Below are 26623 nucleotides of genomic sequence, written 5' to 3' on the forward strand. Positions count from 1 at the left end.
GACGAACATCTTAGAATTCAAGAAGCATAGCTTTGATTCCTCTACTTGTTTCTCTTTCCACATTTCCAGTTAACAATGACCCTGTGTAGTCTGGTGACATTGAAGCATTAAAACAATAGAAAGTGGTCATTGAACTCTTATGATCAAGGTGATTTTGTTTGTTTGTTTGTTTGTTTTTAAAGTGGTTATCTGGAGGAGATAGAGATCCTAAGAATTGGTGATCACCTTTTATTCAGTTGTTCACCTATAATGTATGATTATGCATTTGAATTTTCGCTTCCTACACTCTATTAAAGTCCTTTCCTTTGGATATCTCAATTGTTGAATTGGTTTGTAGCTATCTTCTCTAGCTCTTGTCAGTCCTTGGGGATCCTCTTCAATGACTGCAAGCCATCCACCCTGAATACACCAAGCCCTTTGCGATGCAAACCAAGTGGCTATGTTCTCATTGTCTTACTAGACCACTCCCTCCAGAATGGCCTCTTCCCCCTGGGCACCTGGTTTCCTTTTCTGGAGCATCTTATTCAGAATTTAGCTAATGTGAGATGATAACTATTTTGTTTCCTCACACATTGTATTTCTAATCTTGACTTTTCTAAAACATTTTTCTGTGGGCAGACTGTATGTCTCATAAGTTCCTTTTAGAGAGTATGCATGTTTTTAATATTTTTTGATCTGGTAAGTTTATTTATTTGAAATAAAAGGACGATTAGACCTTACATCGGCAATTAATAACATATTTTGGCGCTCTCTACTACCAAATGAACTTGTTATCCTCCCAGGTACCTGGTTCATCTGTAACCGTCTTTAGGCACAGAAAGAGAAAGTGTGTGAGGCTAGTGTGAGAAGAGAAGTTCTATTTCGGTTGGGAGGAAAATTTTGCCACATAATTGTAATGAGCAACAAATCAGTGATTAATGATGCGTTGTATTCTAGAGTTTAACTAATAAGAGCTAAGAAAAGGCTTTTCCCACTTCAAATGATTCTCAACCTATTGTGAGTATTTCTATAATTTGCTCAACGCACAGATAGTAATGAAAACTGAGCCAATTATTCAGAAATTTCAATATTTATTCCAAATTATGGATTATTGAGTTATCGGAATATTTCATATACAGGAAAAGAACATAAATGTCACCTCTACTAATTCATTTCTCCATGAAAGTCTTCCAGACAATTACCGGTACTACCGGTGGTCCAAGCTTTAGGTGCATTTCATTAAAGGTATAGTGTCATTACCAGATGAATTGGTTTATATAAAAGCACTTACTACAAAGCCCTATAATGGAAGGTTAAGTGCTACACTTCATTACTAATTTGAGCCCTTATTACTTATATTTGCCGTGCCGGCACTTTTAAAGGAACCAAATATCATCTGTTGGTCCCTGCTTCTCTGAATATTGGACTAGACGGTAAAAGCATTAGTCCAGCTGCTTTTATAAGGAATCACCAAAAAGTAAAAATAAATTACCATAAACCCATATGCGTGTGGGATGTACTAGGCTTGCTATTGAAGTCACATTTGCAATGACTTTGTTCTAACCACCTTCATCTCAGCAACACGTAGTCTGAGATTTATATTCATCCTTCGTGGTCCTGTCGTAGATGAAGCTCTGAGAGAAACGGCATTTGAAATTTTCATGGCTTACTGCCTACTTCAGCATCATGCTGAAATGCATACAGATCGGGTGATTAATAAAATATTTGATGACAACAATGGTGGTTCCCTTGAGTTCTTTACATATTGATCATTAACTTTTTATATGGATGTATCCAAATGCTTCACCTGTGCTCTGATATTCTTGAGGGCAGGTTCACTGTTTTACCCTTGCTTGTATCCTTCGGGAAATTAGCAATTCTACTTGTGTTTGATTTATTAATACCATCTAAAACATTTCTTGGGGAAACGGGCACTTAATAAAATCCTTGTCTAATGCAATATAACACCTAAAATCTAAAGCTCTATCATATCTAAAATAAAGATTTATAAAGATTTACTTGTTATGTACAATACCATTGTAAGCTTCTGATTTTTAAATATATTCTGCATTATGTATCTTATTCTGAAACTCCATCCATTTAATTATTAATTAAAGCTCGCCACATGTTAGACTAGTACTAGTCAAGAAAAATATATAAGTATATTTTAAAATTTAATTTATGAACATTTTCTCAATTTCATTTAACAGTATTTTCCATATACATATACTCGAGTATAAGTTGACCCGAATATTGGCTGAGGCACCTAATTTTACCACAAAAACTGCATTTAAAATGTGCTGAAAACCTCAGCGTATACACAAGTATATACAGTACATTAGGTATTAGCATGTCAAGAGAAGACAAAACAACGTCTTTTTTGATATCAATATGTGCACAATGAACAGATTGGGAAAATGGATAAGCTCTTATTAAAATGGTGGTATACATAAATCTTTCAAAGGTATTAGGGAATATTTACCAAGATGCCTTGGTGAATTTGGGTAGGTTCTGATTATCCATGCTAGGGAATGAATGTACTATATTTCCCTTTTAATGCATTATAATTAAGTCAAAAAGCAGCTATATTTAACTTGGTATTGTTCAGATTTTTCCAAACTAATTAAGCATAGGTTGCTACCCTCTATAAGTTACCATTAATATCCCCTAGAAAATAGTTCTTAAAGATACCAGTTTGAAAATGGTTAAGAGAGAACAAATAATAATTCAATAAGTAGAAAAATGAATGTTGAAATAAAGTTAGGCTTCAAGAAATAGCTGCCCCACAGTAATATTTCTAGAATGTGTCTTTTTGCATACTTAGGTCTATGAGAGGCCACCATCCCAGGGCAAAGGTCAGTGCTGCCCTGGTCTCCGTGTTCCAAAGCCAATAGTGAAATGATTCATTTCGGTCACTACGTACTGATTAGTCCATCAGTTTATATACCATCGTAGTCATTTTTACTGTACAAAATGAACGATAATTTATTTTTGTACTTTCAGGAAGTTTACCAATGTACTTTTCTGTGTTTCCACTCAGGGTATGGTTATAAAAAAACATATTTCCAGTAGAATTTCAGTGAATGCAGTAAGTTATTAGTAGTGGCTATATAATATTGTATCCATGTATTATGCTGTGTTCTTTCCATTTTTTAATTCTATTTCTTAACAGAATGTGTATGTTCTCAAAACTGTAATTTAAGGTGGTCATGAATCCCAGGACACAGAGTAAGCAAACAGGTACAGAGTACCTCCTATTGGCCAGTATCATCATAGGCACTGGACATTCTGTCAATTTGCTTGCTTCTGAATTTTGTCTTCCAGCAATTCAAACAATCTTTTTGCTCATTTAATTCAGCAAATATTTGCAGAGCATCGGGACTATCGTCAAGTGTGACCCAGGTTTTGAGGAGGTAGAGTTTTGGAAATCAGGATGGGTCCCGAAGGGAATCAGTCATCTGATTGCCTACATTGTGAATCAGTACTACGGAAATGGAGCGCTTCCTTAAGAGATCAGTCACTTCACCAAATCAGTTCATCCAAAGAATTAAAGAGCATTCTCACAGAGGAGTTGATATGCCATCGTAATCATTTTTACTGTACAAAATGAACGATGATTTATTTTGGTACTTTTTCTTTATGCTACAAAGATAGCGTCTTAAGAGCATTCAGGTGTTTTAAAAGGTGCAGAGAAAACAGTAATTTTTAGCAACAAATTCAGAAATAAAATATCGAGAAAATAAATAAATGTGGGACAAATCGTTTTATATTTCAAATTTGTATTTTTCTTAAGCATTAATTGCTTTTTCATTGGGAATCCCTGCAACTACAGAGAACAGTGGCTTATATTTCTTTCATTGCAACCATATAACACTGACCAAGCTCGCTAGCAAAAGATATTTTATCACTCAGCGACTTCATCTTCAGTTACAAAGACTTGAGATTAGTTAATGTTAGTGTCACGGAGCCCATGTGAGAGTCCGTGCTGCTGTGGCCCTGACAACACACGCCATTTCATCCACAGACAGATCCTTACAACTGCAAACGGACAGAACGCTAGCCCTTTACTCTGTCGCTCCTTGTCCCAAGACCCTCTTGCACATTTTGTTTGTTTTAGCTGCGGACCACAAACAAAATCCCATTTTCTCCCTGAAAATGCTTCACACTATTCCCTCCCTTCATTGAAAATGCTAAGATTGTTACTTTTGACAAAGCCTTTCCTTTGTTGAAATGCAAGGGTCCAGTAAAAAGAGCTTTGACATGTTGTGCCTGTAACGTGTGCATTTGGGGGCTTGCCCTCTTTGGTGGCCTGAATTTTGCAAACGATAATGTGTGCCTTCAAGGTCTCCTATAAAATGCCAATTAGATACTGTATCAAGAACAATTAGGACAGCGTTACAGTCATAGGATTCTAAAGTCCAATCTATACTTGATGGTTTCTCAGAAAAACCACAATTTGGTGAAACGGCCGCAAAACAGTGCTTTCTTTTCCATAAAATCTTCCCCGGATACACATTCACTGGCTTACCTGCAGGGTAGCGCTCGATCACGGGCCAGCTGTCCACCTGTAAAGTGGCATTGCCCCCACTCCGCGTGAAACGCACTACATGGTACTTCCCATCGTTTATGATTGCATTGGACTCTTCAATGGCGATGTCATCTGTCCCAACATTAAATTTAACTCCAATTTTCCCTTGGTGCTGGAAGGAAGAAGGGGGAAAGGGGGAGTTGAAGTACAGTGTACATCTAAATCAACATTTAATAAGAATGATGCACCGGGCTCAACAACAATGGCGTTCCTCCCATTTTACTTCTGAAGGGCCGTGTGTACTAGAAACAGCTTCTCGACGTTTAGGGAAATCTCCGTGGTCTCTTTCATGGATAAATGATCATCGGAAAGATGCCTTTCAAGGGAATTGAGCCACCTTCTCCCCAGAGGCTGCCCCACACAAGGTACACAGCTGCCCACATGAAAAACCATCTTTCCATGTTCTTTCACATGGCTCCTGTAATCCACCCTTTCTATCTCACAGGAAAAAGAGCTGGAAAGTCTCCCTTTTAGTATTGTTGCAATCTGAGCAAAGAAACCTGTTTAGAGTCGACTGATAAAATGCTTACAACACAGAACATCATTCTAGAGGATGTGAGCACAGGGTCAGACATTTAATGAGGGCACTTCTTTGGTCATCATTCACAAAACCATCAAATGCTAAGAGACTAACGCTTACCTGATTCCTTCATTTTACAGATGATGCAACTATGAGACAAGGAGATGCAATGATTTGCTTAGGGTTATATAACTTCCTAGTGATGCTATAACCGACATCAGGTTCCTCAGTCTCAGTTTATGTCAAAGCTAAGAAGCAGCTCAGGTGTGGTTATCTAAAAGTGAACCACCTCTTTGAGTTAAGCTGGGCAGTGTGTAAATCATCCTAAGGGCAATGCTGCTGTTGTTAACTTTAGAATTTTCTGATAGTAGGCAGCAAAGGGAAGCACATGTGTAAGTCCTCTGGCTCTGAGAAGCATTCACAAGCAGCAGAACTGTCAACTAGACCTTGAGCTCAGTGGATTTGAAAGTATGTGGATGTGCCCTTAATCAGTAACTCAGAATACTAGCACTTCAGGCCCTTGTCAGAATACATAACCTGAAACTGTCTGCTGCTCACCTTTCATCAAACCTCAGTGGGGAGGAATGGCGTGGAGGAAGCAGGGGCTTAAAGGGTAGAACATCTATCCACACACTGGATGCCAAAAACCTGAAGGTGTTGACCACCATCACTTGACCTCTTGCTGGATTCTCACAATTGAATTAGACGGCAAGTTCAACGGAAAGTTCTTATAATATGATCTTATGTAAATCTGCACAATTAAAGGGCGGTGTTGGACCATGTTATTTACTTCACTGATAAATGTCAGTGTAGTAGACACTACTATTTTCTGTAGACACCTCAAAGAGATTTTTTTGTTTGTTTCTTTCCCAGGGTCTTGATTCTTTCTGAAAAATAGGCCATTGACAGCCTTACAGAAAACAGTTCCTCTCTGACATAAGAGTCACCCCAAGGAGTTGGAATCCATTGGACAGCAACTTGTTGACATGACTCAGGAAATCTCTTCCTCATAAGAAGTGTCCATGGTTCCTAAACGTTTTATTTGAATTGTCATTGGCCTGATGAACAATGTAACTTTTAAAGAAAACATCGTTTCTCTTTGATTACCTGTTAGGCAACTAAAAATGAAACTCATACAACAAGCTTAATAATCCCATAGACTTTCTGCCTACTGTCTTCCTCTAGACATATTTTTATTTTATACCATCTTTTTTGTGATCCTGGCTGTTAAGTCCACAGCTTTGGTGGGGATTTCAGAGCCCCGGTGGTGCAGTGGCTAAGGGTTGTTGGGTTGTGATGCACGTGGCTGGTAGTTGGGACCCCCAGCAGCTCCTCCGGAGAAAAGCTGGCTAGGTGTTCTACTCTCACAGAGTTACAGTCTCAGAAACCCATAACGGGGCTGCTATGAGTCAGCATTGATGAGATGGCAGCGAGTTCCATTTGCGACAAGATTCAGGGGATTAAAGTATAACGCCCATAGATCTGAAACGTTATCCAAAAGTTAGTGGAGACATTTCTTAGATTTGTTTTAATCACTGATGTTCTGTGATGCTTATTTCTTCATTTTGATAGAATTCATATTTTCTCCTTTTCCGTAAGTTATTTAACATCAGTAGCAATCAATTTACAGAGCCAGATATTTGTGCTTCTATTCATAATCTGTGAACTTTCTAAACCCCTCCCTTTGCTGACAGCAAAGCAAGTTATTTCAATTATACAAACAATAAAACTTGCTAAACAGATAATTTCTTGCCAACAGATAATTACAATTTAAGAGAATTCATTTCATATTCTTATTCTCTGGGATTAAATGTGATTGTTTCTGCCAAATTCTCATGAATATTGCATTAGCAAAACAAGAAGTAATTTCACTGGACATGTACTGATCCCTCTGCATTGTACTGCCGTTGAAATGGATAACTGGCTCACACCATAATTTCCAAAAATCTATTATGAGAATATCAGTAACGAGGCATTTATAATTTACTGAAGTCTTCCCATGGATTCATTAAATAAATAGTGTCAAAGGTAATTATTGGTTTTTCTCCTCAAAGGCTCATTTCTGAATAAAGATTCCATTATTAGACAGACCAAGTGAAGAGGAAGCATTATGAGGTATGACACTAGCCAAGGACTTCAAAGTTCTATCATGTTGCACCTTGGCTTAATTCAGAGTTTAATTCTATTTGCAATAGCATATTTATTTGAAAATAAATATTTTAACCTATATTAATACTCAACAGTGTCCTCAATCGCTTGAGCATATTCCAAGCACCATGTGTACATATTAGAAATGCAGACATATTTCTTTATGTGTATTTATGATATACCTCTGTAGTCAAAGCAGAATGCGTATTCTATTTGGGATGACAGAGAGTCCTGGAAATAGATAATGGTAATGGTTTCCCAAAACATTTGTCAGTTTTTCAGACTCAGTGATGTCGGAAGCAATGCTGCCCGTATTTCAAATACTAGGCAGAGTTACACAAAGTGACCTGTGAACAGGTCTCAGTGGAGCTTCCAGGCTAAGAACGGACTGAAAAGAAGGAATAGGCTGTTCACTGATGAGGGATGAGCCACTGAAAGCCGTTTCAGTAGTAGTAGAATACTGGCTGATATCATGAGGGAAGATGAGCCCACCAGGTTGGCAGGCACTCGAAATAAGACCAGGGAAAAGGTGCCTTTTCAAACAGCGTCACCTTTAATGATGTGCATGCGGTAAACATCTAAGGTCCTTCAGTTGCTGATGGTGTATAGGTAGACATAAAAAGACACACCTGCAAACAATTATTAAGCATAGAATATATTTAATAATTGAGTATATTATTAAAGAGGAGCTGATACCAAGGGCTCAAGCAGAAAGAAAATGTTTTGAAAAGGATGATGGCAACATATGTACAAATGTGTTTGATACAATTGATGTATGGATTGTTATAAGAGCTGTAAGAGACCCCAATAAAATTATTTATTAATAAAAACAAAACAAATACACAAAATATAAATCTAAGAAATTGGAAGTCTTCAAAAATGAAATAGAACCAGCAAAAATTCACATCGTAGGTATCAGGAAACTGAAATGGACTAGTCTGGGCCAGTCTGAATCAGAAAATCATGCCAGGAGTGACCAATTCAGAATGAATGGCTTCTCCTTTATCATAAAAAATGGCATTTCAAGGTCTATCTTGAAGTACAATTCTGTATGTGATAGGAAGATATGTATATGCCTACAAGGAATATGAGTTCATGTGACTATTTTTGGAATGTTTGGATCAACAATTAAAGACAATGATGAAGAGATTAAAGAATTTTACCAATGCCCACAGCCTGAAATTAATTAAGCATGCAATCAAGATGCACTGATAAATACAATTGCTTGGAAGGTGAATGTTGGAAACTGAAAGGAAGGATCAGTAGTTGGAAATTATGGCCTTGGTGATAGAAATGAAGTTAGTTATTGCATGATGGGATTTTGCAAGATCAATAACTTCTTCATTGCAAACGTCTTTCTTCATCAACATAAATGATGACTATAAATATGGGCATCACCAGATGGAATAAACAGGAATCAAATTGATTACATCTGTGAAAAGAGATGATTGAGATACTCAATCTGATCCTCCAAAAGGAGGCCAGGTGCTGATTGCGGAACAGACCATAAATTGATCATATACAGGTGCATATGATGGGCTCTGGGAGGACATCATGAACATCATGTATAAGGAAGACAAATGGTCATTAAAAAGAGAGAAAAGAAAGGACAGATCAAAGTGAATGTCAGAAGAGTCTCTGAAGCTGTTCTTTGTCATAAAGTGGCTAAGGCAAAAGGAAGAAATGATGAAGTAAAAGAGCTGAACAGAAAATTTCAAAGGGCAGCTCTAGAAGACAAATCACATCTAGAGTTAGAAAACCAAAGGAGAAGTACACGTCGTATCTAAACCTGAAAGAACTAAAGAAATAAATTCAAGCCACCAGTTGCAATATTGAGAGATTCATCGGCAAAATACTGAACGATACAGGAAGCATCAAAAGAAGATGGAAGGAATATGCCAGAAAGCACTGGTAGAAATTGAATGTTTTTTGATGGGTAAAACCAGAATTGTGATGGGTAACATAGGATTAAGAATCAATGGTATTTAAGGATGAAATACAAGTATTACTGAAGTTATTCGCTAAGACATGGTTCCAGAAAATTGCAATGTTTCAACAAACTAAAGCAGCCCTGGAAACACTCAATACTCTATGACAAGGAACGTGGCCAACCAATTGGAAGAGATCCATATTTGATACATTCCACAGGAAGGTGACCCAATAGAATGCAGAAATGATCAAACAATATCCTTAAAACCACAAACAAGTAACCTGTTGCTGAAGATAATTAAAAACTGACGGCAGGAATACAAGACAATGAATGTAATTGCTTTAACCTGGAAACTGACAGATGTTTCCAAATGCACACTATCTTCAGAAGAGGACAGGGAACAAGAAAAGAATATCATTACTGAAAGCAGAGATCACCAGAAAGATGCTAACTTCTGTTTTATTGTCTAGGCTAACTAATCTCACTTTGTGAATAACAACAAGTTACCGATAAAATCATGAAAGGTGAGAATTCAAGAACACTTAACTGTGCTCCAAAGGAACCTTTACATAGACCAAGCAAGAGGAGATCATTTGAAAAGAACATGAGAAGGTAAGAGGAGTATGGGGGAGAAAGGGGAAACTGATCACAATGATCTACATATAACCCCCTCCTAGGGGGATGGACAATAGAAAAGTGGATAAAGAGAGACATTGGTCAGTATAAGACATGAAATGATAATAATAATTTTTAAATTATCAAGGGTTTATGGGGAGGGAGGGTGGAGGAGGGAGGGGAAAAATGAGAAGCTGATACCAAGGGCTCAAGTAGAAAGAAAATGTTTTGAGAATGATGATGGCAACAAATGTACAAATATGCTTGACACATGGATGGATGGATGGATTGTGATAAGAGTTGTACAAGCTCCCAATAAAAAGATTTTTTCAAAAAGGTGTACAGCTGCACTGTTTCCTCTCACTACACTTAGTCAACTGTACGAGGACCAAAAAATCCGAGAAACTGGACTATCTGACGAAATCAGCATCAGTTGAAAGAAGGCCCATTAGCAACTTTGATATGTAGATGATACAACAACTTTGCTTGCTGAAAGAGGGCTTGAAGCACAATCTATCCATCAGAGTGGATTATAAGTCAAATAAAGAAAACAAAAGTCCTCACAACTGGACCAATAGACAACATCATAATAAGTGGAGGAAACATTGGAATTGTCAATGATTTACAAATACAGATGTGATAGTTACATAATCTGTTGTCAATTTGAGACTATTACGAGTGAAGGGGTAGAGTTCAGCCTGTCAATCAGGTTGCAGCTTGATGACTTCCTTTGGAGGTGCTAAGGAGATAAATAGCTCGCTGGAGACAGGACACACACTCACTCCCTGACAGACATTCCTAATGACAAGACACATGGAGCTATCTAGAGCCCTGGACCTGAAAGAGCCACGTGGAGTCCCCTGCCAGTGCTGAGATGTTTACAATGCCAGTAGATCCATAAGACTTTCCACCCACTGGCCTGTGATCTTCCAACATTCAGCATCATTGCATGTGTTGCGTGAGTCTGAAAAGGAATTTATTGATGGGTTAATATTTTACTTATGGATTTGATCTGATCTGGGCTGGACTGTCTTCTCAACATTCAATTGCTCTTGTATATAAAGCTCCTTCTTATACACAAACTAGTGTCTATGAATTTGTTTCTCTAGTCTAGTCATGCTAACACAATAGATTATGTGAGATTTAAACCCACTGCTTTTTTCTTCCCCTAATCTGAAGTTTAAAACATTTGGTTCAACTATGCCCAGAAAAGGCCAGCAATCAATCAAGAAAGGAACAAAGGATTTTCTTTTTGTTGTTTTACCATCTCCGTAGATATTAGAATTAAATAAGAGGAATATATGCAACTAAGGACAGCGAGTGCTTGGCAAAGGGATCTTGGTTACATTCTATAAGTTCCTGTCATGCAGCACGGTGCCCAAGCCCTCCCTTGGAATGAACTCAATGCTTCCTATAAAAGCACTTTGTGCTCATTTCAGAATGCAGAACGGCTCCCATGGCCCAACTCTACATCATGGATCGAAATCAGAGTCAGGTTGAGCATCATGTTTTGCTCCTCTAGAGACCAATCCTCACCAGGGAGGAGAGGAAGGCAAACCAGGGGGATTCTGGGGCCTGCAGTTAGTTACTCCGCAGGGGTGAGCATCAACTCAGAGGACATCAGTGAGCCACTCACTCTTCCATCTCAAAACAATTACACTGGCTGAGATAATTGCTAGTTCAATCCAAATACATTTCCAAACTATTGACTTAGAGGTCCTGCTGGGTTAGGAGAGGCTGTTTACTTATCTTGATGATCCATACTACAAAGAAGTGGTTTTGATTTCATTGTTTTAACCTGGCAACTGCCTGTAAGTAACCTCCCACCATTGCACATAAAAAAGCCACTGTGTTCTCTGTCCGCTTTTCCTCCATAATACTAATCTTTTAATTTATTTGGCTAATAAATAAAGCTGAATATGTAATATGTGCTCCGCAGCACGGATAATACAAACATTTAAAGTATGCTCTCTGACCTTAGTGTTGGATAAAATTGGTAAGATAAGTCATGTACATAAATCCCACATCAGTAAAAGTCTTGAAGGTGTTGCAGGGGCAATACTAGAGCATTATGGAGTTGGTTTCAAAGGGTTCCATCGGGAACAGGTTAGCCTTAGGGCAGCAATACCAACGTGCACCGAAAATATGTGGCCACTCACTCCCACCCACCTTTCCAGGACCTACACATCAGAGTGTCTGCTGCCTGCCAGGCATTGAGTCGTGCCGTGTGTCTCCCCTGAAACTCCTAGTGGATCTGGAAGTTAAGTGCTCTCATCTATATATGTTTACTGCTTTTAAAACAACATGCCCCAAATCACTAATGCAGTAAGTCTGACACTGGAACCAGAACAAATTGTAGGGGACTTCCTAAAAAATAATCATTTTAGTTGTGTCCATGTTCCTTCCAAGAAAATATCATAAAACTAATGCCTGTTCCGCAGACGGAGTGAAGGGATGAATTACAGTCTTGCTTCTTGTACCTTTGTTTTTTGCGACTTCCTTTCCATAGCACCACACAGGACAGTACACTAGGGCAGATATGCTTTGTTGAAGATGCAGCAGACTGATCCGACACTACACTTGATCTTGGCCAAAAGGCCAAGAAGCGATTAGCAGAGCATTCAGAAGGCTGGGTTTTTTTGTTCCTGATTTTGATATGTTTTGTTATTGTTGCTTTCAAAATCCTTGGTTGGTTGCTATATTAGCTTTACTCGAATTTTATGGTCATTCAGGAAACTGGGTGCAATAAACATTGTGTTTCAGGTGCTGATTAAAACCATAACCTTTGTTTCTCTGCTTCTCTCAGACTCTGTGTCTTTGGGCCGTTACACTGCTTATTATTACCTCTACCAGAAACTGGACAAAGAAAGGATATTCATATCCATCAATCCTGCTGGTTGTGGGCAGCTCTATGTAAAAAGGCTTCTCTGAAAAGGAGATTGGGGATTATTTGTGGATTTCATTTACTTCTGGTGTCTCAGGCCCATCATTTCTTGGAGAGCTGACTACATAATTACAGTCTGACTCTAATGTTCCAAATTACCTTAACATAGAATGTAATATTTTTCAGACAAATAGACCAAATAGCCTAGGATGATGATTTTACTCTTCTATAATAGTGTTACCTTAGTAACTAGGTAAATACAATTGACCTTTGTTTTTAAATTTCTTTTAAATATAAAAACATAGCCAGAGATAAGTAGAACTCTTTTTAATGTCTCAGTTGATTAATACTTCACAAGCTATCTCCAGGGAATTGGGAAAGAAAAGGTCAGCTGGGCGGGGACATCATTTTTGAGAATTCTGTTGGTGAATCGTGAGTTGCAACCACAAAAGTAAGGGCAAGGTAAGGTTTCCAAATGTGTTTGATGGGCTGACTTGTTAAATGCTAGCTGGGTTTTCAGAGGCCGCAAGCAGAGCCCTACCTTGAACTGCTTCCCAAGAGAAAAGCTGACAGCACTGCCTTCCACCTTCTCTTCTTCCTTCTGGACTTCTCCAGGACTACCTGTCTGACAGCCTTGGAAACTGAAAAGGTGTGTGAATGAGCAGATAAATGCCCTCACTCAGGAGTGGTTTTTTTATAGAATCAGCAAGGTTCTATTATGTCCAGAATAGTAAGTAATTTCTGCAATCATCAAAAATAAATCTACGTTTATGTGTGTGATTTGGGGCACGACAGAACTTTCAGAAGAGACCAGACAATGTCTAAGTCTGAAGCTCCTAAAAATTACAACTTCTCATATCAACAAAATAGTGGTGCCTCCACATTGGTGAAATGCTAAGGGTGTGCAACAGAGCAGCAAGGACAGCAAAGCAATGAAGTCCCCTGGGAATACCAAAAATAGACTTTGGGGCTAGGGCATGGCAACCCATCAGACTCGACTAGAAAACACTCCTAAAGGTCAACAAACAAATCTTGAATTATTTATAGGCTTTTCTTTTTTATTTGTTGTATTTTGTTTTTGTTGTTTTGTTTTGTTCTGTCTTGTTTTTGTGCTTATTATTGTCTCTGCATGTCTATCTAGATAAGATAAACAATTCAGAGGAGAAAACAACAGGACCAATGGTTCTGGGGGTGGGTGGGGGCTGGAGAGAGGGGAGAGGAGAAGGGGGGGAGGAAGTGGGTGTTAACAAACCCAGGAACAAGGGAATAACAAGGGATCAAAAATCGATGCCAAGGAGGGCATAGGATGCCTGGTAGGGCTTGATCAAGGGCAATGTAACCAGAAGAATTACTGAAACCCGAATGAAGGCTGAACATGATAGTGGGACAAGAGGAAAGGTAAAAGGAAATAGAGGAAAGAATTAGGAGTCAAAGGGCATTTTTTAGAGGTCTAAATACAGGCATGTACATATGGAAATATATTTATATATAACGAAAGGGGAATAGATCTATACACATATATTTATATGTTAAGTATTAAGGTAACAGATGAACATTGGGCCTCTACTCAAGTACTCCCTCAACATAAGAACAGTTTTTTCTAATAACCTGGCATTACATGATGTTCACATACCCCACATGATCTCTGAAGACAAAGTGGGTGCATAAGCAAATGTGGTGAAGAAAGCTGATGGTGCCTGGCTATCAAAAGATAAAGTGTCTGGGGTCTTAAAGGCTTGAAGATAAACCAGTGGCCCTCTAGCTGAAAAGCAACAAAGTCCACATGGATGAAGCGCACCAGCCTGTGTGATCATGAGGTGTCTATGGGATCAGGTATCAGGCATCAAAGACCCAGACCAGAAAATCATATCAATGTGAATGAGGGGGAGTGCAGAGTGGAGACCCAAAGCCCATCTGTAAACAATTGGACATCCCCTTACAGAAGGGTCACAAGGAAGAGACAAGTCAGTCAGGGTGCAGTATAGCACCATTGAAACATACAACTTTCCTCTAGTTCTTTAATGCTTCTTCCCCCACATTATCATGACCCCAATTCTACCTTATAAGTCCAGCTAAACCAGAGCATGTACATTGGTACAGACAAGAGCTGGAAACACTGGGAATCCAGGACAGATAAACCCCTCAGGACCAATATTGAGAGTTGCAATACTGGAAGGTGAAGGGGAAGGGTGGGGGAGAAAGGTGGAACCAATCACAATGATCGCATATAACCCCCTCTGAGACATCGGTCAGTGTAAGACATGGAAAAAATAGTAATACTTTATAAATTATCAAGGGTTCAGGAGAGAGGGTAGGAGGGAGGGAGGGAGGGAGGGGGAAGAAGGATAAAAAAATGAGCTGATACCAAGGGCTCAAGTAGAAAGAAAATGTTTTTAAAATGATGATGGCAACAAATGTACAAATGTGCTGGACACAATGGATGGATGTATGGATTGTGATGAGTTATATGAGCCCAATTAAAAAAAGAGAAAGCATTAGCACTTAAATAAAATAGTGGTACCTCAAAAATAATGTCAATAAATGATCATCTCGTATCTTCAAGTATCTACTTGCATAGGACTTTTTGCAAAATACTGTACCAGTCTATCTGTAAATGAAGCAACTTTAAATGTACTTGTTAGTTGCATTTATATACATTCAATTTCCTACATCACATGATTTTCTCACATGAAGTAAACTAAAATTTTATAAATATAAAGACACATGTTCAACATTTATAGGCATTCAATCATTCAGTTATTTATCCAATAAACGTAGACTATTATACTTACAGTATCCTATTAAGTTCTGGATAAAAAATGCCTAATAAAATAAATTGCATTTCTTCCAGCATGAGGCTTAAGTCACATGATTTCTTTATATAATAAAATGTATATTAACATAAGAAGTATTCTAGTGCCAAGAAGGGAAATAGCAAGGAGCTATGAGAGAGACTGAGTGATAAACAAAACCTATTGGAAGAGCTGAGATTGAGAAGAAATCAATTCTGAAAGTAAGAGTTACAGTGAGAGGAACAGTATATGAAAAGCTCCCAATGAGGAGGAAAAGGTAGGAATAAAGGAAAAAGTCACTACGCATAAATATAGATAAAATGCATAGATTCTTAATATAGGCTGAGATACATATACTGTATACGAACAAAAATATTATTATTCAGAAAATATGTCTGGGATTAAATAAGGTTGCAGAATTATGCATAGAAAAAAACTAAGCAATATCCGTAAGGAGCCCTTGTGGTTCTGTGGGATAAGCATTAGGCCGCTAAACACAAGGTTGGTGGTTTGAAACTCTCCAGCTGCTTCCAGGGAGAAAGCTGAAGTTATGTACTCTGATGAAGATATAGTCTTAGAAATCCTAGAGAGCAGTTCTATTCTGCCCTAGAGGGTAACTGTTCATCTGAACTGACTCTATTAATCTGAATTATATCATTGTCACAAATAAAACACTTCTGCATAGCATATGTAAAAGAATCCTAATATTGGAAAAGAAAAAGCATTGATATAAATGCAGGCCATAACAGTACGCATCTTGACATTCACCTAATTGTTCATAAGTGTCATTTTTCCAGCTAACTTTATGACATGTATTGCATAAACTATTTTCTGAGTCAACGGGGACTTAACACATGCTCCAAAAGTCATTTAATTTTACACTGTCAAGCAATGACTCTTCATTCTATGCTTATTTTTCAAAGGCAGTATAACACATTCAGTTGCTTCAGTGGGTTGAATGTCTGGTTTACTTATTACCCTGGAGACTCCTTGTATCTCAAAATGTCATAAACGTTTTTTTTCTCTGTACAACATCTACCTTAGCACTAATGTTTGACATCATTTGACTAGTTTTCGAGTACTTTCCACAAATTTGTTTTAAAAAGAAACATTCATCTTGGACCCATTGACCTCCCCCTTCACCCATAGGAATGGCTATTTTGAAGAATGATGTTGAATGCCAATTCCAAATTTCAGAGAAATTTTCATTGATGGGAATTCAAAATGCAAATACGTCCTACAATCTAGCCAAACATTTTAGCCGAAAGTATGCAAACTGCTCACTCCCAATTGAATTAATGACATTTTGAATTTGAGGTGAATGTTCATTTCTCTGTCTCCAGAACAGGAACCACCGGACCCTTCCTGAGACCATTCCTGGTCACTGTCCACCTGGAAGACTCAGAGGGCATCTGGAGGAGCCTCGTGCATTCGGAGGAGCTCCGGCGACATAGTAGTTATGGGTTATGGGTTGCTAACTTCAAGATCACCACCAGCTGCTCTATGGGAGAAAGATGGGGTTTCCTTTTACCTCAGAGAGCCATACTCTTGGAAACTCACAGCGGCAGTTCTACCCTGCCCTATAAGGTACTATGTGTCAGCATTGACTTTGGTTTTGTGGATTCTGAGATCAGTGATGTACCACATGTAAATACCAGCTGTTTGTACTTTATATCCTGAGCAGTAAATACCCAGAGTAACAGCCATATGAGCGATTTCCAAAAAGTTTGTAGAAAAATGGAAATGAAAGACAATGGCATTCATCCATGAACTTTCTGAAGCCCTCTCCTATATATTAAAAAATAAATGACATTATTTTTCTCCCCTTGTCTTTCTCTCTCTCTCATTCCCACTCTGCACTACCACACTGACCTTTGGCTTTCCTGAATGTACTTACTCTCTGCCCTTCTCAGCCTTTGTTGTTTCTTCTGCCTGGATAGCCCATACCTTGCTTTCACTGTTCTAGATTAATTCTCTGTAAGTATTTGAGGGGACCCTGGTGGCCTGGGGGGCTACACAATGAGGTGGTTCAAACTCTCCACTCCACGAGAGAATGATTTACATTCCCAGCAACCCTAGAGAGCAGTTCTCCTCTGTCCTTTCGCATCAACTATGAGTCAGACGCAATGTGATGGAAGATTTGTTTTATTTTGTTTTGGGGGTCGGGGGCAGTGGGTCTGCGGGCTGCTAACTGAAAGGTAAGCAGTGCAAACCTACCAGCCGTTCCTCGGTCAAAGGTCAGACTTTCTGCTCCAGTAAAGATTTTCTATGTAGTCACTGTGAGTGAAAATCAACTCAACAGCAGTGTATTGGGGTATACGCATGTGGGGGACAGAACCTTGGGCATTATAGCAGCTGCGCCAAAGACTGACTCTCTGTGAAAATGTCCATTGAACCGGGTTACAGATTGAAGACAATCACTTCAGAGTCTGTTATGAAAAGCCTGGGAAACAAACTACTCTATAAGAAACGTAATTTGATTATTACCGAGTGGACTTTGGGCTGGCTATCTGTGATAAATCTTTCATTATTAAGTATCAAACAAGATTAATAAGCTGCCAGACCATATCCAATTTATACAGTTCCCTTGCCAAGCATGCTCACCCCTTTAATATGAATATGAACCAAACCTACTGGAGAAAGTGAAAATGAGCTGAGAAATTAATCACAAATATCATTAAGATGAAATGAAGACCATATACAGCTTATTCCCTGATTTGTAATCAGTGCCAGTGTATCCCCAAAACAGTATGGATATTCAATAAGGGCCGCATTTGGAAGTAGATACATGATGATGATGATGATGATGACAATGATGATGATGTTGATGACGATGATGATGAAGATAATGATGTCATCATAGTGATGAAGACATAATTATATTGATAATGATGCTAACCCTCTGGGAATATTTGCTATGTGCAAGGATGTCGTCTAAAAATTCACAAGTTCATATGAGAATAAAAATGAATATGACTATTGCAATTGAATTATTGAAAAGCCTCAAGAGTTTAATAATTTGACCCAATTGGCAAGGTTAATAAGTAATTTGGTCATAGAGTTTGTGTGCTTAACTAGACCACTAGGCTTCTCAGAAGGGGAAACAAGGTTCTAATAGAATTTTGCAGATGTACTATTAGTAAGCCTCTGGAGAAGGAAGATACAAACAGTCTTACTATTCATAAGTCAGATCTTTTGGTTATCTCATGCTGCAAATGGGAGTACTACCATCGATGACTTTAATAAATAGAAATTTAATGAAATGAAAGGTGGGGAGCCCAGAAGTCCAAATTCTGAGTGCAAGCTATCTTTATCTCTCTGTCAGTTTGGGAGGAAGATTGTCTCCTTTCAACACCGGTAGACCATGGAGCATTCCATTTGTCTTGGCATCACTCTTCCAGTGGTCTAGGAGGTTCTCAGCACAGGGACCTTGCTACCAAAGGAACTGCTTAGCTCCTTTTCTTTTTTGTTGTTGTTCTATTGGTTGTACCAAAGTCTGTCTTCTCTCCTTTGATCTCTTGTAAGATAAAAAGTGATGTAGGTCACACCCCAGGGAAACTTCCTTATGCATCATGGCTGTGGCCTAAGTAAGGATGCTGAATTCTACCCTTGTCTGCTAGCAACTATTTGGCTTATCAGATCAGATCACATCACATCATGGGGAGTTATTATATTATTACATACCTTACAACCCATTGAGGCTCATGGCCCAGCCAAATAGCCACATCTTTTAGGGGGATACACTTCAATCCATGATACAAGCAAAATGTCACATACTTATTAAACCAAACCCCATTTCTTTTATCCTCATAGTAGTTCTATTTGTAGGTGTTTGCTATAGTCCCCAAGTTGAGATGGTTTCAATGTGAAAAGGAACAAATAACCTCCCCGAGTCACATAGCTAAAGTGTCATCTAGCAGCACCCAACCCAAAGCAATCTGGCTTCCAGTGGGTGCTTTTCCACCACACCACGCTCTCTGTTTACTCTTCAAGATCCCCCGGAAGAGATCAGACGAACCTATCCCCTAAACCTCTGCTACTTTATGAAGCCTGAGCACTGAAAGTTGCCAAGATGAGCATTCCTCTTCAATTGGCCTTAACTTAGTTCAGGTGCTCAGAATTACTGATAGACTAACTCTTCACCTGTACTAGGGTCAGGACAGAGTCTCTCATGCTTTTGGAGTCCTAAGTAAGAAAATCAATGAACCATAACCCCCTGTAGGTTTAATGATAATTCTGTAGGGCCATCCCATGGTCGAAGACTCTGTAACGGAGCAGCAGCGGCTTGAGGAACAGCCAGTCTCTCTGTTGCTCCATATCAATCTTCCCATTGCTCTAGGAGGTTCTCATCACGGAGACCCTGCTATCAAAGGAAATGCTTTGCTCCTGGTTTTGTTTTGTTTTGTTGTCCCCTTGGTTGTACCAAAGTCTTTCTCTCTCTCTCTTGTAAGATAAAAAGTGATGTAGGCCACACCCCAGGGAGACTTCCTTAGTTTGTATCCTGTTTTGATCAAGTGTGGATTTTCTTTTTGTTCCTTTATTTTTCCTTTTTGCTTTTTGTTTTGTTTTAAAGCTAATAGATCTCTTTTACGAACCCTTCTTTTGTTTTTTACTATTGGCTTCTCTTAGAAATATGTTTCACACAATTTCAATCAAATCCAAAAGATTGTCACCATGATTATAAAGTTAGCAATTGAGTTTTCTGAAATGTTTAATGTGCAGCTAAAATAGAAAAAGAAATAAGATATTTACCTGAACTTGCCCAAATATGATAAATCTTATCTTTTAAAAGCAATAGTAACCACTTTCTAGTATACCAAATCTTCCAAATGTTCTATCAATAAGCAAGTAAATAAAGATCTGAATTTTTAACCAGGTAGCTATTACTGTACCAACAATAGCTGGTATTGTTAAACAATAGATTATATTGTTAAAGGAAGTAATCGAATTAAACTATAATTATTTTATCATCATAATAAAACAAAAGATAGCATTCCTGATATTTGAAACAAGAATAGATCTCAATAGAAGTTTTCTGTAATTACAATTTTTAACCTTCTTGGCAAATTCCAAGTCATAATTAGAAATGTTAATGGTAGGCCCCTTTCTGTTTTATACTATTTAACTGCATTCTTAAAAATCTGACAACCATTTTGCAATCTCTTTTAATTCTCTTCTCCTATGAATATTAATTTTCTTCTCCTATGTATATTCTACTTTGTTGTCATTGTTCACAAATGGACATGCAATATATTAATTAATTTTCAGCTTGGTTGTTCGTAATCAGCCTCTCAAGTATTGCCATCTTCTCTTTATCCATAAGCATGTAAGGACAGGTCAAGCTTTTAATGGTAAAATTTTGAATTTGAGCTGACTTTAGTAAGACATGACCAGAGAAGTGCCAGCTCTGAAAGAATGTGTCGTGTAAGAAAACATAAAGATAAAATTAGAACTTCCCTGAAAAAATGCACAACTAATAATCCACACTGTCTTGAACCGCAAGTAAAGAGAATGTTTTGATGTCAACCAAGAGAAGAAAGTATATTTAATGTAACCTCTGGCTTCACTGCAATTAACAGCTAACAAGTAATAATCTATCATTAACGCAGAAGATTAAAAAATTGCACACAATGATAGGTGAGTTGCAAGGCACTGTGCATTTAACTACAGACCAAGATGCAACAAACATCAATCCAGCACTTGTGGTTTGTTGGCATCAATCTTTTGATCATCTTTCCAAGTTAAAATTAAATTACTCCACATTCATTTGAAGTAATGATAATACAATTTTCTGTTCAATCACCAGTTCTCTTAAGATTCACAATCCCAATTTATTTGGTATCTCCCCACAAAAAATTTCTGTAAAAAGAACTTCCGGAAGCATTTCCAAATCATGTATACATGTTGGCCTTTGAAGAAATGTAAACGCTATCTCAGCATTTTACTTGTTTTTTATTTTCAGTGAATTGCTCATATTGTTTAGCTTACAATATCAGTAGCTCCAATCTGAGCTATAAGATGTGAATTACTTCAATGGATTTTTCAAGCAAATAAGTTAGACTGCAATTAGCACAGACAACCAAAATGTATTCGTTCTGGGGAAAGGAAGACGGTCATTGCATCTATTTGATTTTCCAGTCAGCAACCAAATAAATGTAACAAAACTTGATACTAATGACCAGAAACGGCCCTTGACATCCAAAGTTATGTCTTACTACCCTTCAGCTGAATCTTTTAAAATACTGAATTTTTCCATTCCCGAACCACCTCTTAATTTTAATGACTTAATTTTTCATGGAATATGTAGTGTTTTTTATTTAAAGAAATAAAAAAGAATATTACATTTTTCATGCCCTTGCTTTTCAAAACTATTCTAGGTGTTCAAATGGTATTACGTTGTCCATCAAGTTTTCTTAGCTGGAAGCTGCATCATGTAAGCCTCTCATTTGTGTTTGCACTAACACATTTAAGTCATTAAAGAGACTAATGAAGGGAGCTATTTTTTTAATTAAACATCTTTCCACCCTTGGGACTATTATTTTACTACAAACATTACTACAGGCCACTTTCTAGAATATTTTTTTTCCTCACTCAAAAACTACCATAGAATTGAAATACATTAACTTGTAAAAACAGAAACAAAACAAAAGCAGCCTGCTATTTATCATATGCTGTTACCAAAGCTAAAATAATGAACTTCTCAGCAAGATCAGTGCAAAAATAACTGCAGCCATTACTGGTGTAAAAGGCTGGTGGCTCCGACAAGTTCCACCTCAGCTAATTGATGAGAATATTAAAAATAATTTTAATTGTCAATGACCCCTTCTCTTTCCATAGTTGAGTCTTGTTTCATATAGCACAGAGGGCCTAGCTCATGGTGGGCATGAAACACATGTTGATTGAATTGTGATTGGAGTTCCCATTCCCTCTGTGAGGCAGCTCCGACCATCATTTTAGAGATAAGGACACTGACGTAGAGAAAATGTAGGTCAGTTGCCCAAAGTCACATGGCCAAGAACCAAACCTTGAGAGCTGTCCATCTGGAAAGTAAATATTTTTAACTACAACGACCTCTCTGCCCTTGACGGGGGAAGAATGCCCGAAATGGATCATTCCAAATGATAGGATCTGCCCAGAATATAGCACACGACTGACTGTCAGCCACTAAATTTCATAAAATGAGAACTTCCTTTTACAAAAGCAAGTAAAGTGTAAGACCCCCAAAGGGACGCATTTATGTTATAAACATAATTATGGAATCCAAATGGTAATCCTCCTGACATATACCCAGCAGCATACAAAGGAGTATGCACCACAGACAAGAACGGTCACTGCTGTAGTGAGGGCCTTTTCATGAACCAGGCCCTGCTTTGTATCATTCCTGACTTTTGCTTGACATTTCGGAAATAACTTATTTTTTTTTTGGCAGGTGAGAAAAGGTAATCCAAAGTTACTCAACAATCTGGTGTCTCAAATGGACCCTTTCTGACTTCAGATGCCATGTGCGACGGACCGGTGCCTGTCCCAGAAGTGATGACCTCTTTGGAAGTTAGTTAATCTATTGACATGAATCATTCATGCAAATGAGGGGAAGAGCCAGTAAGACACATTCTATAAAAGCATTTGATGAATATAATATATAGGCTTTACAAAATAACTCTGTAAACTATGTAAAACTTAACATAATTTGTCAGGATAACATGCACTCTTATCACGCCATTGAGTCCAATGCGACTTAGAGTCACCCTATAAAATGAGACATGTCTTAAACCAACTGGCAACATAATACTTAACACAAAAAGCATTCATTTGAAGAAAGTTGTTTTGGTTTTTTTCAAATTATCCCAACTAGGTCTTGGTTTTGTTTTTGGCACGATAGTCAATGCAATATGAGAAAATGAGTTTAGCTTATTGGGAAAACAACCACAGACTGTAACAAAACTGGATCCACACTGTTGGATGTGAAAAGAGATATTTTAAATAATATAAGGGTAACAGGCTTCAGAAGGATCCCTAGAAAACGAATACTTAAAGGGATCAGTTGCTGAAGTCAGCAGGTGAGGTAGTTAGTTCATTGTGCCAACCTGGCCGATAAACACACGTGGGGTTAATTGAAGGCAGAGGGATAAATGGCTTGGTGAGCTTTGCCTTTCAAGTTCTCAGGTCTCTTGCTTTGTGATGGTCGAACCAGGGTGCAGCAGCCTTAGCAGTTCCCTGCTTCAGCTGGCAAGGCTGACTTCCTGCAAGACATCCCCAAGGAGAAGCCCAGCCTTAGCAGTTCCCTGCTTCAGCTGACAAGGCTGAATTCCTGCAAGGCATCCCCAAGGAGAAGCCACATGGACCTACTCTGATGCAGCCTGGGTGCTCGAGCAGCCATGTGGAGACCCCTGCCAGTGCTGAGATACTTACATGTTCATTGATTCTACTTTCCTCCTGCAGTCGACGTCATTGCGTGTGTTTTGTGAGGTGGAGGAGGACTTTGTGGATTGGTGTCGTACATATGGGCTGATGTTGGACTTATGGTCTTGTGCAGCATTGGGTTGGGATGTTTTCTTGATGCACACTTAACCTTTACATAAACTCTCTCTTATACATGAGTTTCTGTGGATTTATTTCTTTAAAGTACTCAGACCAACACAGCAGGAAAGTCAGCAGTTCAAACCCACGAGCAGGTCTTCAGGAGGAAAGATCCGGCTCTCTGCTCCCTTCAAGATCCCAGTTTAGAGAAACCTATGGGGGCCGCTCTACTCCTTCCCTTAGGGGCATTAGGAGTTGAGATTGACTGATGGTAGACAACAGAGCAACAAGTCCTCAGGACAATATTCTGGTTAGGAAAGAGTAAATAATACGTTCAAACATAAATCCATACATTTCCATAAGGAGTAACACAGATATTTAGCTAAACATTTCAGAATGAAAACAGACAAATATGAATGTCAATGGGGTATCATCCCACTTTGGAGGCAGTTTTCACTTAGCTAAGGGTTGAGCTGGATTGTATTCTGAGTCTACCCCAGAGAATGGGTGACTCATCACCAACCGTTTCCTTTGGGTTATAGTCGACAGAAGGCTACAACCACATCTCATCAAGCCATTCATGTCTTGGCCTTCTCTTCTTGACTGGGTGTTCGCAGAAGCCGAAGACCTGCTTTGACTTTTGGATATTTTCGTTTCTGGCTCTGGACCCAGCATGTCGCATACCTCTGCCTGGCCTCCCATTTGTGGGACTTGAGTTGAGGTCTGACACCTGACTTGATTTCACCAGCTTCTGCAGCCCAGTGGAAGATGATCCTCCAGGTAGATAGCTAAACATCAGATTTGGGACTTAATGGCACCCATTTGCTTAACACTTTGTGAGACATTGCAGCGAAATGCAGCCCAAGGGAAAGGAGGGAATATGCTAACAAGAAAAGTGGTTGATATCAGAGATAACAAAGTTACAGCATTTTAGGAAGACTGGACATTTGGGAGCTCCTTGGGACTAGTTTGGCATTCATTTTTCTAAAAGAAATGATTTTCACACAATGGTAGCCTAATCTTGAACAAATTACCTAACTCTTCAGTTGGCCATGATCTGCTCATTGAGTTTAGCATCTTCCTTTAGTATCGCTTTCTCTTTCAGTTCTATAGTTCTCTCCTATCTTTCTTCTAGTTCATTCTCTTCCAGACAAAACATTCAAACTCACTGCCATTGAGTCACCATTCCAACTCATAGTGACCCCATAAGATAGACTAGATCTGCCTCGTTGGGTTTCTGAGACTTTACATCTTTATTGAAGCGGACAGCCTCAACTTTCTCCGGAGGATTAACTTGCACTTCAACTTGTTGGCTTTCTCGTTGGCAGCCCAGTGCCCAGCTCCAGAGGCACAGGTCTTCTTTATTGAGGTTAGGATATTTCAGTCCACAATGAAGCAGTTTGTATGAATCAACAATTGGTTATTGTTGTAAAAATAAACCAACACCAACAACAAAGGCCTTGTACTACATCCTGCATAACATATGATTATTGTGATATTTGATTCTTAAAATTGTTTATTTAGGAATTCACTTAAGTATTTTGTGTTATGCAGCACTAAGTATTAAGGCAATCTTAAAAAAAGAGGGGGATAATCACGAAGAAAAACAAATACAAAAAAAAGGTCGAATCTGGCTTTTTGAGGAAGTGGAAGTACCTTGACAGCAATTACCACAGTAGAGAAGGTGAAGCCCCCACATTTGCAGCTAACGTTTTCCATCAAAATTGCAGCTACATTCACTTTGTTTTTTTAAACATTTTATTAGGGGTTCATACAACTGTTATCCCAATCCATACACACATCAATTGTGTAAAGCGTATTTGTACATCATTTCTCAAAACATTTTCTCTCCATTTAAACCCCCGACATTAGGTCCTCATTTTGGATAAGGCCAGGGGACTCTGTTGGGACAGTATAAATGCATCCAGGGGGCAATCTTTCACTTTACTTTGTACAGAGGGTTTACTTTCATTTATCGATGACAGAAAATGATGTTTCCTAGGTCCTGCTACAACTAGCCTACTAAAAAATAAAAGCCAGTTTAGAAAGAAAAATATGAATATAGTTTGCATACTTCTATTGTCAATAGTGTCAATTTCTTTGCAATTATGCTTCATAAAGTTGATCTGCTTAACACAATAATCTGATGTTGAGTACATGAGAGGAAACTTTGTCAAGCACTAGGGACATATCTGGGGGTTTGGGAATCTCTTAGCCTTCCTGTCAAATTAAGGCAGATGGATAATAGAGCAGCAAGTGGAGCACATAGGAAGTTCACCAAGAGAACTTCAGCTGTCCCTTCCCATTTAGAGCAAGAAAGAATGCTGTGGACTGGGCCCCTTCATTTGCATGACTTACAGTCTAAAGCCTAAGTCCATGTCTTATTCCGCCATTTCTAAGCAGATGACAACTATGTACATCTGGACTAGTAAAGGTTGGGGAATAAAAAAGAAGACAGAAGCTGGTTAATTCTACCACTGGGTTTTCTCTCTTTCTTAGATATTAATTGTTATCAAATATAACATGACATCATAGCTAAGTAACTATGGTCATCACCTAATCTGGTGTCAATTTAAGGATTAAGAGTGTGGGGGTGGAGTCCAGGCTGTCAATCTGGAGACAGCCAGTGAGACACCTGTGTGGGCATGGC

At 38.5% G+C, this 26623-nt stretch overlaps 1 protein-coding gene across 27 annotated transcripts in view; it reads right to left on the reverse strand.

Annotated features, from left to right (window-relative positions):
• NRXN1 (neurexin 1) overlaps positions 1–26623 on the reverse strand; it is a 1284195-nt gene that overhangs the window by 192773 nt on the left and 1064799 nt on the right. For all 27 annotated transcript variants that reach the window (XM_045285734.1, XM_030884348.2, XM_030884347.2 and 24 more), the window contains one exon: positions 4508–4679. In XM_045285734.1, the coding sequence (XP_045141669.1) occupies positions 4508–4679 (172 nt within the window). The remainder of the gene's footprint in view (positions 1–4507; positions 4680–26623) is intronic.

This window comes from Echinops telfairi, unplaced genomic scaffold (genome assembly GCF_000313985.2).
Source record: "Echinops telfairi isolate 266 unplaced genomic scaffold, ASM31398v2 ScPeMD7_7475;HRSCAF=8513, whole genome shotgun sequence".
Classification (NCBI taxonomy): domain Eukaryota; kingdom Metazoa; phylum Chordata; class Mammalia; order Afrosoricida; family Tenrecidae; genus Echinops; species Echinops telfairi.